Source organism: Chaetura pelagica, unplaced genomic scaffold, assembly GCF_000747805.2.
Source record: "Chaetura pelagica isolate M959 unplaced genomic scaffold, ChaPel_1.0 scaffold36, whole genome shotgun sequence".
Lineage (NCBI taxonomy): Eukaryota > Metazoa > Chordata > Aves > Apodiformes > Apodidae > Chaetura > Chaetura pelagica.
In genome coordinates this window covers 2,313,849-2,331,255 of record NW_009953726.1, presented here as the reverse complement: position 1 = coordinate 2,331,255, position 17,407 = coordinate 2,313,849, and the positions used below count along the sequence as shown (strand labels likewise).

Below are 17,407 nucleotides of genomic sequence, written 5' to 3'. Positions count from 1 at the left end.
GTGGGCCTGTCAACATTGCTGTTCATCCTCAGTTGGTGATTTTAGACAGTTTGTAAGCCCACAGTAGATCAGTAGTTTGGGTTTTCACTAAGTTCCTTGCCTGGAGGACAGAGCTTCCTTGTGCCTAGCTCCCTAGGGGGCACAAGGAAGGATGCTCTGTTCAGGAGTGCTTGTCATCTGCTCTTGCTGTCTAGAAGGTTGCATAAGCTGTGTGGAGAAGGATGTATTTAAGAATAAGAAATGGATTTTTGCCCTTCAGTGCCGTTACAGAACGAGTTGTGAACGTGTGTTTCTGCATGTATTTTCTGATCCGTTTCTGCTAAGTGGCATCCTCTTCCCACTCCCCATATGGCGGTTGTGACTCTGTCTTCCTCTGGGAAAGCTGTTTAGGACTCAAGAGGCTTCATTTACCAATAAACAGCATCTTGGCAGCATCTGGGAAATGCTGCTTCTCTCCTAGAAAACCTGCCTCCTCACCTTCCATCTCCTACTACGGGTGAGGCAGGTGTGAATGATCTCATAGTGTTGTGGTGCAGGTGACGTGCAGACATACTGACAGCACTCTCTGCAGAGCTGGGACATTGTATGTCTGTGTGCTGATATAAGCAGTAGTACTTTTGTCTTTTTTTTTTTGCCTTTTTTTTTTTTTTTTTTTTCCCCAGTTGCAGTTGTTGCTAGTTTGGCCTGCTTTGTTGAAGGCTGCTTTTTCAAACCCATGTTGGCAGGCAAATGTTTGCAGAAGGGAATGTCAATTAGGACTTCTGGAAGCATGAATAATCCATCTCTGTTTCCTCCCAGCCTCTTTGCGTTGCTTGACAGCCCAAAACCCACTAATTTAAGCTTTTTATGAGATGAGATCACTGTGTCAAAAAGTGAGCTGGTGTTGGTCCTCATCTCATAAGGATATAGCTTCCTTGTGTCATGTTAATTTCTGGCTGTTTTAATAACCTGTTGGCAGCAGGTGTGTGCCCCCAGAGACTCCAAAGAAGTTTTAAAAATCAGGGGGAAAGATGTAATGAAAGAAAAGAGGGAGATGAAGGAAAAAATGTGCAGCTTTAGAGACAGTGAACGGCACTGTTGGGCTGTGTGGGTCTTCCAGGTAGTGTAGAAGGTGTGATTGGGCTGTACTTTTGGTGTTGAAGCCGTTTTTTTTTTTTTTTTTTTTTTTTTGCCTTTTTTTTTTTTTTTTTTTTTCCCCAGTTGCAGTTGTTGCTAGTTTGGCCTGCTTTGTTGAAGGCTGCTTTTTCAAACCCATGTTGGCAGGCAAATGTTTGCAGAAGGGAATGTCAATTAGGACTTCTGGAAGCATGAATAATCCATCTCTGTTTCCTCCCAGCCTCTTTGCGTTGCTTGACAGCCCAAAACCCACTAATTTAAGCTTTTTATGAGATGAGATCACTGTGTCAAAAAGTGAGCTGGTGTTGGTCCTCATCTCATAAGGATATAGCTTCCTTGTGTCATGTTAATTTCTGGCTGTTTTAATAACCTGTTGGCAGCAGGTGTGTGCCCCCAGAGACTCCAAAGAAGTTTTAAAAATCAGGGGGAAAGATGTAATGAAAGAAAAGAGGGAGATGAAGGAAAAAATGTGCAGCTTTAGAGACAGTGAACGGCACTGTTGGGCTGTGTGGGTCTTCCAGGTAGTGTAGAAGGTGTGATTGGGCTGTACTTCTGCAGATGCTGTTTGCACGATTCTCAAGCAGTCTCCTCCTCCTGAAGGAAGGCTTCATAAATACCTATTTGTAGACCAATTTGAATGATTTGATTGAATCTTCAACCAGTCTGTAGCAAAATAGAAAATCCTTTCTAATGACTGTGAAAATTGGTGATGCTCTTATGGATTCATCACCTAAAAGTTCCCTGATGATCAGGATGAGAAGGCCCCATCTGGAGAGCTCAGTATCCATGTGAGATGAAGCATCCCTGGAGGGACTGATTGCACTGGGTGTGAGTGCTTGCCCACACAAGCTGGGCACTTGGAGACATTTCTCTCCTCAGGCTGAGAGAGATTCAAGCCCATATGGTTTACACGTAGCAACATAATCCGTGTGGGAGTATTTCCAAGCAAATAGTATGAGAGTGGTGGTGCTGGAGAAAGAGCCCTGAATTTGGATTAATGAGAGCACTGAGGTTTCCTGAAGCTCTGTGTCGCAGGGTCAATTTTGGGGTCTAGACTTACTGCCATAAATCATGTAGCTATAAAACCATTGGGCCTGAGGGTGCAGTTTTGCAACTGTCAGTAGCTGATGTAAAACTGCAGCTGAGATTTATTGTCCTTCCCTGGTCACACAGTTGTGCTACTTTCTATGTCTGGCCTCACAAGAGTGTTACTGTGTGGTGAACCTGACCAGCTCTTTGTTTCAGATGAGTTACCAACCCTATGACTTTTGAATCAAGTGAGTTGGCAGCATGGTTGCTAAGACTGAAATAAAAAAGGAAGAGAGGAAAGGAAGAAGGACAGGACTGTCCCTTTTTGGGTGGCAGCTTTGGTTCTGGAGGCATGCTGCTGCCTCTGCTGTGCTGAATTTTCTGTAGTTTCTGTAGTAGTCTGTAATTTTCCCAGGAGTGCTGTGTAAATGGTTGTGTTACAGCAGAGGCCAAGGGGGGATGTGGTGAATCAACCCTCTGCTAGCAAACAAAGTTTCAATTAGAAAAATCAGAGTGAAAATAAATGCCTTGTTGCAATGCAGTTGTTATCTGGAGCAACCCCAAACAATTATCTTTGCGAGGGAGTTGGTTTCCACCCTGTTAATCAGCAAACAAAGACTTGTGGGTGTGAAGCTGATGGTTGCAGCCTTGGGTGCTATGAATGGTTTGTAGTTGGTGTGGGTATGCTGGGTCTAGCAGGCTGGGAGTGTGGCACAGCAAAACTGTGCTTTGAAGAGGAGCAAGAGTCAATGTCCTGGGTTTCCTGGGCATTTCCTTCACCAGTTTGATTTCTGCCAGGTGAAAGGCCAATTTCTGGAAGCTACTGACAGATCGGAGAAACTTATTTAAATGTAGTAGAGAGCCCTCACAAAGGTCTCCTTTCATTAGACTCCCTAGCATTAGAAGGAAAAGTGAGCATCCAAGCCAAGCAAAAAATTAGAAGAGGCAATTGATAGGAAACCTGAAGGAATACAACCCATTGAGGTGTGAAAGCTAGCAGGAAAACCGACATAAAAACAATACCTATAAAGTGACAGTTATTTTTTGCAAGGAAAAGAGAGTATTTTGTAACTCATTGGCCATAGGTATCCAGCAGTTTGTTTACTTTCTGAGTTCACCAGCATTTCCAGCCCCACATTCCAGAGCATACTCAGCTGCACCTGTGCCCTGCAGGGTCCCCGATGTCGACACAACATCTGCTGACAGAAGGAGCTTTTCTCCCTCTACAGCTGCATGTTTTCTTCAAGCAATCTATCCCAGGCTGGCAAGGGGGGCGTAGGCTGACTCATGGATGTCACTGCATCCACACCAGGGGTTTTCCTGGCTTAGCACTGTCTCCTGCAGTGTGTGATCTCTTCTTTTTGTCTTTTCTTCCAATTCTCTACAAATCCTGGGTCAGTGCTATTAAAACCCAGTAGCATAAATGACTCATGCTCGCTGCACATGTAAAATGTAAAGTAGGTGATTGGGAAAATCAGAGATGGTTGTGCTTCTGCTTCTTGGCTGCCATTTCCTTTAGTTGTGGAAGAATCTTAGGCAGCAAAGTGAGAGTCAGTTTGAATCCCATGTTCCTGTTTTGAAAATATAAATTTGGGAGTAGGAAAAAACCCTACAGCAAAGAAAAGATGTTGATTTTCATGCTGTTTCCTGTGGGTAGTAGTTCTCTATTTCTTTGTACAGCCGTGTGCAGAATTGGACTTTATTGCTCTGGCTGCTGCATTGTTCAACTGTGGAGGTAGTGGATGGTCAGAGCCAAACAATGACCTGTTTCTGATTGCTCTCTGACTTTTTTTTTTGCCTTTTCATTATTGTTTTTTCTTTTTGTTGGAAATGTCCCCTGGTATGAAAGCTGCTAAGTTGTGTTTCTTTCTGCCTGCATCTCACACAAGCACTCAAGTGTGTTCACCTGGGAAAATTCATGGTTGGTTTGGTCAAGGGGTGAGGAGAGGTGAGGAGGTGGACTCTGATGTGTTGCAAAAGCAGGATGGTGTCACTTGCCAATCACCAAAAAAGAGTTGAACCTTATGTTTACCACAGAGCATTAAGTGACTCCCTGGTTGGCAGACCTACCAGAAAGGGACAAAACCGCATGGGTCTGGGTGCAAGGAGGAAGCCCAGGTGAAGGTTGCCCTGTTTGTTAGTAGATGACCAGTTGGTGTTGGTAAATGGTGCAGTCATGTGCACAGTTCTTTATGTCCATAATGGCACATATAGAAATATGGGTTTACTGTGTCACAGCTCATCCTGCCTCACTTTAAGTAAATTTGAGGTCTAGGTGGATCTTTTGGATTTTGTTTCTGGTTTTACAAAAAGCAGGTTTTTTGATAATTGGATTGGTTCTCCAAATAGTTTTGAGCATAGAGGAAGGCATGCAGCACTCACCTCCCTCATCCAACCCTTCAATCAGGTAGTTGTGTTATTTTGTACTTTCATTTGAACTTTTAGTTCAAATGGTTGACAGCAAGAGCAAGATGGTGACTCCAGATTGAAGACACTGCAAATCAGAGCTGTAATCAGAGCATGGAAACTGGTAGTAGCAACTTCATGTATGTTGCTAAACATTCCCTTTAAAAAATGGTCCCCCTTTTCTTTCTGAGAACCTTTAACACCCATTGTTGCAGCAGGCCTCCTCAGCTTTCCAAAATAAAAGCTCTTTTTCTTTCTGTGTGCTGTTCTGGGTTTTGCTGAGTTAGGAGCTGTTGCAGATCTCTATTTCTCTGTGTCACCCTGTTCATGAAAATTTTAAGGCCAGGCCTATGTTAGTGCTTCTATATTACCAAAGAACAGGGCACAGGGAGCTTCTGGGATCCTCAGAGTATCTGCATTATGCATAGATGTACTGATATTGTCTTTGGTTAGATGATCAAACAAATTTTTTTTTTTATAGTACTTCTGCTTCCTTCAGGGCTTCATGATGCTCCCACTGAAACTCTCTCTGACTCCTGTAAAGCAGAAAATCTTTAAGAAGAAAGTGGACACACAAGGGCAGCATTAAATGTATAGGGAAGCAGAAATTTAGCATTTGCAAATTTTTCATTGTTCACCCAAAATGACTGTTGTTTGTTGTTTTTGTTTTCCTTTAACATGCAAGCAGACAGGATGCAGTACATCTATATTTTACACCTACACAATGTATTTTATTCTGTAATTTTTTTTTCCTGGAGAGGCTTTGAGCGAATGAGAAATTATTCTTTATACTTGGTAATACTGCAGAGAATGCTTGAATTATTTATTTCATGCATTTTAACTGACTGTATTTGGATGCCTGTGAGCTAACTTTGTAACTAATTAGGTGTTTGAAATTTCTGAATTAATACTGGCAGTTTGAAATACCTTGCCAGGAAAAGAGGTCACCCTCCTTCCTCCTCCACTATCTCCTCTGGGGGGGAAAAAAAATCCCACATGCCCCCTTATGAGTGGTGGGAAGCTGACTTGTAAAACAGATACTGCATAGGAGTAATTGAGTTGAAGTTTCTAGAAATATGTATGTGCTGCACAACATCTGCAGTTCTCAATATGTATTCATTATCTTTCCAGAATTTAGTTTGTAATCAGGGGGTCCTTTATTTAAGTTACCATGGTGATAGAGAAAATGTTTCCCCTTGTCCTTTCCTAATCAGGACACTTGTATATTTGAAGACTGAGTGTTTTTCTATTCCCTGGGTAAAGTTAGTTTTATTAACACAGTGATGTTAAGTTGACATGGAGCTGTCTGCTGCTCAGGCAGAGATTCAGCAGCAGACATACCCAGCATTTGCTACAGATTCCCCAGTGCCACCTTTTAATTAGCCCATGTGCTTCCAAATGCTCGTAAGAAGTAGCATCCAGTGTCATAACAAGTGACGCAGTCACGCTTTGGGGATTTGTAAAGCTGAAAGTCAAACTCGGGAGGCCAATAATATATCAAACCAGGCTAAACTCCATCTCCCCTCTATCTCTTCCCCCTCCTCTTTCTGTCCTAAAGAAAAGGCTCTGCTCTGTTCTGCAAGGAGTTGCGTGCAGGTCACCCCAGGGGGTGCTCCAGGAGTCCTGCATCCATGTGGCCTCTGCAAAATTTCTTCCAATAACAAGTATTGTACACTACACTAATGCACATTTATCTAACTGTACAGCCTCGTGCCCGTGGACCCAGGTTTTAAATGTTACCATTATTTTAGAAAATAGTGAATGATATGGCTTAATTACTAAAGATGGTACTTCACTCAGAATTTTTGGCAAGCTGTTTGAGTGAAAAGTGGAATTTTGTTTATGCTGGAATAATTTTCATTTTTTAATCATAAATACCCCAAAGATGTACACACATAAATAGAACTTAGCAGCATTTGCTGAGCATCTCGATTAATCTTGTCAAAGTTGCATGAGCTGCAGGTAGTAAACTGACAACACAGTTGGTTTAGTTTTATGTGTTTTGATTATTTGAGTAGATGGTAGCACGTTTAGGCCCTAGGAGTTTTTTATTAAAAAAAAAAAAAAATATCCTTTTTTTACACCTTGCTTGAAAATAACCCATTTTTAGGACAGCTGGTCTCTGACCATTTACAAACTAATGTCAAACACCTTTTTTATTTTCATCACAATAGAAACAGTTAGCTTCTTCCTCATAGTTGAGAGCAATTTTCTGGAAGGGACAGCGGGTTTATTGCCAAACTTTGGCAAATCAGACCAGAGGGTCAAATGTACCAGCATGGTGGCATGGGAAGAAGCCAGCTTCTGCTGGACTGGTGGTGGGAGAAGCAGTTTGCTTCCATACTGCCAGCTTCCTTGCTCTGTCCTCTATGTCCAAGGAGTTGAGTGCCATCTTTTATGCAGCAGTAGGTGACTTTAAGGAGCAGAGATAGCAGTTGTCATTAAGCTTATACTGCAGATTTTCAGTCAACCTAACACAGTGTGTAAAATCAGGATCAGGTTCATATCATATCAATCCATATCACAGAATGATTTGGACTGGAATGGTCCTTAAAGATCATCTAGTTGCAACCCCCGGGCACAGGCAGGGACACCTCCCACTAGACCAGGTTGTTCCAAGCCCCATCCTGCCTGGCATGGAACACCTCCAGGGCTGGGGCAGCTATAACTTCTCTGGGCAACCTGTTCCTTTGTCACACCATCCTCATAGTGAATAAATTATTCCTCATATCTAATCTAAATCTACCCTCTTCCAGTTAAAAGCCATTACCCCTCATCCTATCACTATATGCCTTCGTAAAAAGTCCATCCCCAGCTTTCTTGTAGGCCCTCTTCAGGTACAGGTTTCCCACCTGTAGCCAGTTGATTTGAGATTTGATGTGAGAAAAGGTGTTTTCGCTCCCAAACCACTGTCCCTGAGACTGCTGCCTTCCACCCCTTTGTCTGCAGTGCTCATTTGTTCAGCTGCTTGGGTTCACCATAGCAATTATCAAAGTGAGTCTTGGCAACCATATCACAGGTTTCATGCTCCCAAGCCAGCAGCAGACTGACCACACTTGCCAGCTGGGCTTGTTCACATGAGGGTACACAAGGATGCACGTACACACCCTCTGCTCTCCGTCCCACTGCTCCCTTCTCTGCCCATGCTGGAGGGTCAAAACATCCTGCTGTTGTGCTGCCTTGTTGCTGATGGCAGGGAGATCAGCAAAATGCCTCGGTGTTTGCATCCCGACAGAGCAAGGCCAAGTATATATAGTCTGTGTTGAACCCTCCTTCCCCCATCTGGTGGATATTTACACGCTGATGAGGTGCAGTCTCGTATTCCAAGCACGTGTTGGTAGCAGGAGGGGAAGGGCACTCACAGGGATGCGCTCAAATGTGTATCTTCACTTTTAAAGGTTACAATTTACATTGGTCTCCCAAGTTCCTCTGCTGCTGGCAGATGGAGCCAGCAGTGCCTATTAGCCACGTGCAGGCTATGTCTGAGCTGCTTTTTCTCTACAGAAGACGTTCTCTCTCCTCCTTAGCAGAAGCTGAAGGGGAATGGAAGCGTGACTATATTTTCAAGTCCTTTGCTTACTACTTTGCCTCTGCACATGCTAATGATTTTACAAATGATTCTCTATGTGTTGTGTCTTACTTCGTGTTCTGTTCTGTTTAGTATCTTCATTTTAAAAAAAAATAAAAAAAAATGGGTAGCTTGCAGAGTTGGGCAAGGACTAATAAATGTTGCTGATGCAATATGACATGCACAGGCTTTCCAGAGGGTGAAGCAGGTGATTCTCAAGTTAATTCTCCAAACCCTTGGCCCTCTTTTTTGTCCCCAGAAGGTCCATCTGAGAGTTAGAAGTGTGCCGTGTCATCTGGCTTCTCGTCCAAGGGCAGCTGACTGTCTAAAGCCTTAGTTGTGTTTTCCTCCCAGTGAGGAGTTACAGGCACGGTGAAGAACAGACAGCATCTTCATGCAGCAATTATAAGGTGACTAAGCAGTCTGAGATCTCTGTGTCATGCTCACAAAGTTTTCTACACCACCAGCAACCCTGGAGCGTAGACCCAAATTCAGCCATTCACTCTCCAGTCATGAGTACAGTACAGAAGTATCTGAATGCAAAGGTACCATTTGCATGAAATAGGGTTGAAGAAGCTGTAGTCTTCAAGATCTCTAGCCTCAACATGGAGAGGCTCTTACATTGTGAAGAACAAGTCCTGAATCTTTCTCTCTTACTGAACTTGTTTTCTGTATTGGTTAGCTGCAGCTTACTTCTAAAACAGAGGGAAGAGTCTGGATTGAAGCCCTGCTGAAGTCCGTGGAGCTCTTCCCATTAACTGTATATGGCTTTTGCATTCTGGCTGCAAATCCACAAGGATTTTAATGGATTTTATTGCCAGTTTTGCAGGACTAAAGAGACTGCAGGACTTAGTTCTAATTATTTTTGGTCTGTGCCACTTCAGTAATTTCTTAGCAAACCTTTTAGTTGAATGTCTGCTTTTGTAACAGCTTTACAAACACAAGGTGAATAGTGAATGAATTATGCTGTATCATTTGCCAGTGCATACGCCAAATGTCAGGCAATGACAGAAACTGAAAATTTATAGCAGGGAAAGGAAGACTTTTATGATCTTCTATGGACTAATGTAATGACTTTTTTATACAAACAGAGATGAAATACATTTAAAAATGTAGCTACTTAGAAAATTGGTCTGAACACATTCTAAAATCTGGAGGAGTTCATTAGAGGGAAGAGCTGTGAAAGTGCCCTTTGTTTTATAGAATGTTTTAATTCTGAAATACAATTGCTTGATTTTGATGCACTTTCTGATTAGAGGGATCATTTCAAGATATGGCTCTTCATAGAACTCTCCTTCTGACACAAGATAGTACAGAGTTGCTCTTACTTTTCTATTCAGAGGTAATAGTAATTAATATTTTTTAAACAGCTGTTCAGAAACTCAATGAAGCGAGGTGTCGAAGCCTGCTTGCACTAAGATGCTCAGTTCTCTGCCCCCTTCCTCATTAAGCTCAAGACTGGTACCAACAAATGCCTGTGAATTAATCCTTGGTTATGTCAGGTCTCCTTCAAATCCAGAAAGGCTTCTGAGCCATGTAGAGCTGCTGTTACTGGGTGTACAGCCATAGTTACACACACCCCTGGCTCTCAGTATGAGACATTTATTTGGTAGAAAAGCTGAGTGGTTGGGGTAAATTGTAAGTAACCTCACCCCCTTTTACCTGCCAGTTGCTGATCCCAGAACTCCGTATGTGGGAGAGTCCATTTTGGGCCCAGTTGGTGCCATGATCACAAAACACAGAAAGGTTTGTGTGTGTAAAGCCATCATTGTCCCCAACGATGCATCAAACACTCAGCTGAGCAGGTGCCCAGGACTTTTCTGGGTGGGAGTAGTGAAGGATCTTTCAAAAGTCCAGACTGAGATCACAGCACGTTCAGACCTTCTTTAGATTCTGCCTGAGACTTCTGTTCTTGTCTTCTATAAAGAGAACTTTTGCTCATACATCTGGTAGTTTTCTTTTCTTACAGAATCAGATTCCTGTAACAAACTTAGGCACCCAGGGAAGCTGAGCATCTCACAGAGCCCTGAATAGCTTCTCTCCCACTCAGCCTTGACATACAGCAAAGTCTTCTCACATCATGTTCTTCCATGAGATTTTGCTTGACCCTCTGGTTCTGTTATCAATGTCATGACAGTCTGCACTTTGGACTTGTCTAGCTATAACTTTTCACCTGTTAAAAATCTTTGTAGCAACCTCAATAGAGCTTGGCAAGAAGAGTGCACACTGTAGGAAGGAAGTGTTTGGAGGATGCTCTGGGGAGCTGAATGGTTTGAATACCAGCTCTGCCCACAGCCTCTCTGCAAATCACCCTGTTAATAAAGAGACTATTTTAGTTCTGGAAACATGGAGTCTTCTCAGGCTATTACCCAGCATGTGGTAAATTAAACAATCTTGGCCTGATTGCGTAATGTCACTTGAAATTTAGGATCCTTCTTCTCTTTAACCCCTAAAATTTACAAGCCATTTTTGTTTAGATTTATTGTAATTAGATAACAGTTTTGTTCTTTTGAAGCTGTTCTAGGAAGTTTTTTAGCACTTTTTGATGGCTAATCTCAAAATAACCAGGGGCAGAAGCACTGCTGAGTCTCCCTGCTTCTGGTTTGGTTCAGTGCAAAGCAGCACGTGGTGCTGGGGTTGGAACTGGGGCTGGAGAAAGGCCCAAGCAAGAGGATTACTGCTGTTTGAGGGCAAATATGCCTCAGTTCCACTAACTCATATCTCTGCTGCTTTTACTGTCTTTCTGGGAGAGAGGTTTGAAAATCACTCCTAGTAGGTGGGAGTATTTCAAGTCCAGAAGTACCTGGACCCATACTGAAATACTTTCCTCCTCTGCACCTTATTTAGATAATTTCTTAGTGTGCAGCATGTGATTATATACAGCCTAGAAGAAGGGATCAAATTTTTTTCATCTTGGGAAATCACAAAGACAGGAGATTCTTTTTCTTGTAAAAGCACAGAGCAAAGCACAGAACAAACATCCTCTCGATTAGCAGAGGAAACAGGCACACATAAAACTCTTCATCTCAGTGTTTCTTGCTGGTCAATGAACTATGTAGCCTTAATTTAGCAAGATCTACTAGGCTCCATCTTTTAACTTTGGCAGTGTGTTTTAGGAACTGATGTCTTAGGACATTCTTGAGCACATTGCAACACTTCATAGAATGGATTATGAATCATTGAAAAGAAGAAATGTAGGTTAACCAGGCTTTTTACCTGCCAACGTGAGAGGGGACTGCACTGATTTTCAGTGTCTGATGTGTTGAGGTTTCCTTGTATCATTACAGAGATACTGCCACATCCAGTACCTGTTCAGAGGTGATGCTCATCCTTTTATCTGGCAATAGTCACAGCTATTTCACAGCCAGTTCTCCCTCCTTAAATACAGACTTTCCTGATTTGTTGGTGATTTCCATTCCCCAGTATTCCCCTTTTGTCCTTCTTGGCTGGTGATTATGCATGACACAACAGGGAAAAGTTGGGCATAGGACTGAAAAAAAAGAGCATTCTGTTGGTGTGCAGTGCTGTCTGCCCTTCATTTCAGAATTGGCTGCTATTGCTCTGCAGGGACTCTTGGCTAATTAAAGTTCAGATAGTTAGATAATGCTGTCTCAACATATATCCCTGATGCTGTGCTGTTTATTCATATCAAGTATTCATAAGACAGTTGACATTTCTTCCTTAAAGACGTCTCAGGTAAATTACAGGCACTTTACTGTTCTGACCTTTTCCTTTACATGGAGAACTTCTGTTTTGACCATTTTTTTGCTGAATACAATGTTAGAACGGATGTAATTGAAGAGGTGTAGTTGTTCTACTCTGTATAGTTGGGCTATTACCTGTAATGATCCTCTAATACTGGTATTTATAAGTGATTATCTCCTACCAAACTACTTTAATTTTAAAGAAAAAGCCAGACTGTTCCACTAAATGGTTTTGGTGAATCACCTTTTCCCTTCCTTTCCCTGAATGTTACATTTGCTTTCCTAACACATTAATTTTGTGCCTGAATCTTGGAGAGATAGCTTACTCTATTAATATATTTCTGGAGTTCTCTTGTTATGAACAGCTTTTTATGGTTTTAATGTCATTTTTGAAAATTCCTCTATTATTGATCTAGATATTATCCCAGCAGGAGTCAAAACCACAAGACAATTGTGTGAGGATAATTTCTTACTACAGTAGCATTTTATTCTGAAAGCCTGCTGTGTGGTGTGTGCTTTGATGGATGACCCACTGTTTAAAATGTGTATTAGACATTGGCTTGCTAATTAAATGCCCTAAGGAGCTCCTGTACCCATTCAGTCTCAGTAAATTTGTGGAATTTCTGTTTGTTTGTTTTTTTTCTTGCTTATGTTCTTATGTTTACTCCTTTCTGTTTTCAGAGTTTGTAGAGAAGAATGGGAGTAATGGCAAAAAAATCAAGTTACTTTCTACCCTCACTCAAGAGTTTCAGCTCAGGGCAGAGGTGAAACAATGAGGGCTCTTAGTTTCAGGTCTAGGTCTGCTAGATGGAGAGGAGAAGAGGTAGGTTTTACATTTCAGAATGGAGAAGAGCACTCACCTGGAATTTGAGAGGTCTGAATTTGGATTCCTCTTTCCTCCTGAAGGACCATCTGCCACTCTCAGAAGAGGACCATAATTTCAAAGCTGTGGGGTGCTCTCAGACTTCTCTTTTGAAGTGCCCATGCTTGAAGCATTTTAGTGGGAGGGAGAATGTGAGACCATTCATAGCTGAAGAATGGGGATAAAGTTATTCTCCTTGTGTCTGAGCTGTTAAATTAAAAGAGCCAAAGAAAGGGGCAAGGACTTCTGCACACCTCCAGGAAATGTTTCCTGAGTACAGTCCCCATTCTCCTTGTGGTTTTGTTTGTTGGTTTGGTTTGATTTGGTTGTTTTTGTAGAGCAGGTATGAATCAGAAACAGCACATTTTCTGCTAAGGCCAAACCTAGAATTTCTCGTATTCAGAAAGATTTGGGCTGTTTGTTCTAGACAGAGGGTATGTGTAGAGAATCACAGAATGGCTTGGGTTGGAAGGGACCTTTAAAGATCATCTAGTCCAGCCCCTCTACCATGGACAGGGACACTCACTAGACAAGGTTGTTAAAAGATCTATCCAATCTGCCTTTGAGCACTTCCAGCTTCTATGAACACAACTATTATGGGCAACCTGTTCCTGAGTCTTGCCACCAGTAAAGAATTTCTTCCTTATATCAAATCTAAATCTACCCACTCCTATTTTAAAACTATTACCCCTTGCCCTTATCACTACACTCCCTTGTAAAGTCTCTCTCCATCTTTCTTATAAGTGCCCTTTAAGTATTGAAAAGCAGCCAAAAGGTCTTCCTGACACCTTCTCTTTTCCAGGTAGAATAATTTGAACTCTCTGTACCTTTCTTCATAGGAGAGATGTTCCAGCACTTTGAGCATTTTCGTGGCCCTCCTTTGGACCTGCTCTAACAGGTCCATGTCTTTCTTGTGTTGGAGACCCCAGAACTGGACACAGCATTCCGGGTGGGTTCTCACTGAAGGGAAGTAGAGGAGGAGAATCACCTTGACCTCCTGACAGTGGTTCTTTTGATGCAGTCCAGGATACAGTTGGCTTTCTGGGCTGTAGTCACATATTGCTTGCTCATATCCAGTTTTTAATTCACAAGTATCCCCAGGTCCATCTCTGCAGAGCTTCTCTCAAACAATTCAACTTCTGGTCTGTACTGATATTGGGGTTTGTCCTGACCCATGTGCAGAACCTTGTGCTTGGTCTTGTTGAACTTCATGTCAGTGACATTGGGCACTTGTCAAGCCTGTCAGAGTCCCTCTGGATGACATCCCTTCTCTGAAGTGTTTCAACTGCACTGCTCAGCCTGATATAATCTGTAAACTTGCTGAGGAGTCTCTCAATTCCACTGTCTAGGTCCTTAGTAAAGATATTGAACAGTACTGGTCCCAAGATGGACCCCAGAGGGACTCCACTTTTTACTGATTTCCATTTGGACGTTGAGCCACTAACTGCAACACTTTGTATGAGGCATTGCAGTGAACTCCTCATCCATCAGATAAGACTATCCATCAAATCTGTATCTGTCTAATTTAGAGACAAGGATGTTCTGTGGGGCCATGTCATAGGCCTTACAGAAGTTAAGTTAGATGACATGATGTTGCGAGCCGATGCTGTCACAGAGGCATTGGGAAAGAAGAACAGTTTCCCACACATCTGTTCCTCTTCCCTTATCCACCAATGTGGCCACTTCATTGTAGGCAGCCACCAGATTAGGCAGGCAGGGTTTGCCCTTTGTGAAGCCATATTGACTGTATCTCATCACCTTCCTGTCATCTGTAAGCCTTTACACATCTTCCAGGAAGATATATTCCATGATCTTACTGGGCACAGAGGTGAGACTGACTGATTAGCAGTGTCCAGGATCCTCCTTTCTACCCTTTTAAAAAATGTGTGGAGTTCCCCTTTTTCTGGTCACCGGGGGTTTGCCTGACTGCCATGACTTTTCAAGTGTGATGGAGAGCAGCTTAGCAACTACATCAGCTAGTTCCCTCAGGGCCCTGGAATGCATCTTAAAAGATCCCATGGACACACATATGTTCAGGTCTCTCAGAGGATCTCAAATGTGATCTTTTGATGATCGGTGGGACTTCATTCCTCCAGTCCCTGCATTGAGATTCAGGGATGTCACCGTTTGACTCAGGTCCGACAACAAGGGAAGTGAAAGATGTAGGATGAGCAATTGCTGGTGAAAACTGAGGCAAAAATTTGTTGAGTACCACAGCCTCCTTCATGTCAGATGTCACCAGGTTCCCTCTCTCATTTATCAGGTGGGGAATGAAAGCATTGATTCTAGCAACCCAAAACAAACTAATCGTTATCTCTTAAGTACAGGAATCAATACTATTTTAAAAGGATTTGGGTTGGAGGCCAAATTTGAAAAAAATAATGGTTCTATAGTAATGACCTGCTTGAGAACAAACAAGCAGGTGGCTCTGCTTGGACAGGAGGATGTGAACAAAATGACCTCCAGAGATCCCTTCCAATTATAACCATTCTGGGAAAGCTTTAAACCCCCAATAGCTGTGTTTGCAAAGGAAGTAATTCTGTTTTCATTACTGTCATCAGCTGTCTGGAAGCACAACTTGTTTTCTTTCACTGCAACTGCTCCTTGCTTATTTGAAAGCGATGGAGGCAGAATCCAACTCTTTGTCTTCCTCAAGAAAGGCCTAGCATTGGATAAATTAGGAGGACAGAGGTCCCTGTTTTCTTCTGAAAGTGCTTGCAGAAGATATTCAAGGCCAAATCGTGATATTTTCCTCTGTGTTCCTGCACATGTAATTATCTGTGTCACTCTGCCCAGAGAGCTCTCACTGATGCCTTCAAGTAGAGCAAATGCTCTGTGTTCAAAATAGAGACTTCAGTGCTGCAGAGAAAGAATCTGTGGTCTGACCTAGAGAAGATTAGTTTATTCTTAGTTCTGTACCTTTATTTTGAACCTTACTTTAACCCATGGTGTAAGTGTGTAGGATCAGACAAATTAAAACTAATAAAAACAGGCAGAAAACTGAAGAGCACATCTCTTCTCAGTTGCCCTTGGACAATTTAGTCCAAATTTAGCCCAAATTTGGAGATTCCTCGTTGGCTTGTGTGGCTGTTCATGTGCACCCAAGCTCCCAGGGATGGGTGACAAGGTTATGGTGGCACTCTGTTATCTCTCTGAAGCTCCTTTCCTCACCAGCACTATCCCCTCGAGGGCAGTGCTAACTCCTGTCCTTCCCTCCTTCTCCTCATGCACAGGCAGAAATTGCTGATACCTGTTGATCAGACCTTTGTTGTGCTTTTCTATAATTTGTCTGACCTGTGTTTTCTTGGAAGTGATTGCTTTGGGGCCACAAAGCAGCCCCAAGGCACTCTAATATCCCAAATGCTCCACTGGTAATTGCATTTGGTGGTTGACTTCTTCAAGTAAAGGCAAATGGTCACAGTTCAGAATGGGGTGACTAGCAGCCATATCCACTCCATCAAATGCTGATTTATCCAGGATTTGATATTTTATCAGTTCAGTGCTGCAGCATCCAGAAGTAGAAACTCTTGCACACACTGGAGATGAGGGGGAAAAAAATTAAAAGAGAGAAGTGTATGTTTTTGGAGGTAGAGTGGGAGGAATTTATTGTAATCCCTCTGAAATTATTTTCTTGCTGAAAATTGTTAGATCTGGATGGACTAAGCCAACTGAGTTACCAAGACAACCTATTCTGTCGTGAAGATGACCATGTATCTGTTGATTCAAGAACAACAATTGAAAGCAGGGGAGCTGGGCAGTGTAAAGGGCCCAGGATGGAGCCCAGCATTGTTGATGGCATTAGCCAGCAAGCCATGGATGGATGTTTGGAAACGGAGACACCATTTACCAACCAGGGATTGGAAGTAAATGATGCTACTGACAGCTCATCAGCTTGGAGCCCTGAGGTATGGTGAATTGTCATTTTTTTTATACATGGTGTAAGCTTTTGAAGGATATTGGGGCCCAAAAAATGTTGGGGAAGAAATGAAGTGAGAAAATGATCAGCAGCACAGCACAAGATAATGGTACTCCCGCGTGCATGAACATACACCTCTCTCTGTGTGTTTCCTCTTTTTCATGTTTCACCTCTTGCTACCAACACTCATTCAGAGAAGCTGTTTTGTTGCTTGATTCCTGACTGCAATCTTTGAACTGAAATTGAAGCCATTTTATGGCTTCAATGAAGCCAAATGCTGCCTGACAGCATTTGCTATCATTTAGCAATTGCTCAGGACTTTGTTACAGGCTCTGTGTGTGGGGTGTGTGTCTAGGGACATGGTGTATGGTCACTGGGTCAGATCTGCACCTCCTTTTCCAAGTGGTTTCTATGGCTTAGACAGTGGGAAGCATCTGGAAAGCTGGAGGCAACTGGTGGGGTGGCCCATGACTTGGGTAAGTGACCATCACTCTGGTCCCCATGGGTAGCAGGCATCCATCCAGGGAAGGAGGGAGAGTCTGAGAGCATCTCTGCTTTCCCTTAGTTCTGTACCTTTATTTTGAAGTCTCAAGGAAACCTTACAGATTTGAAGGCACTGCAAACACCTGACGATTTAGCATCCATCTTTTCTCTTATAATCTTTCTGATGTGTTGCTTTTCATTATTATTTTACCACAAGATTAAATTTCTGAAAAAATGTCAGCCTGCATAGTTGTATCAAAAGAACAGCACAAAGGTCATATCATTTGCCTGAGTTAAAAGAGACTGTTTTCCAGCAGCAGGAA

General features: G+C 42.6%; 1 protein-coding gene across 1 annotated transcript in view; it reads left to right on the top strand.

Annotated features, from left to right (window-relative positions):
* The window catches only part of SYT16 (synaptotagmin XVI), a 41,958-nt gene that overhangs the window by 6,073 nt on the left and 18,478 nt on the right, over positions 1-17,407 (top strand). Inside the window, exon 2 of the mRNA XM_010000680.1 lies at positions 16,334-16,590. Within this exon, the coding sequence (XP_009998982.1) occupies positions 16,334-16,590 (257 nt within the window). The remainder of the gene's footprint in view (positions 1-16,333; positions 16,591-17,407) is intronic.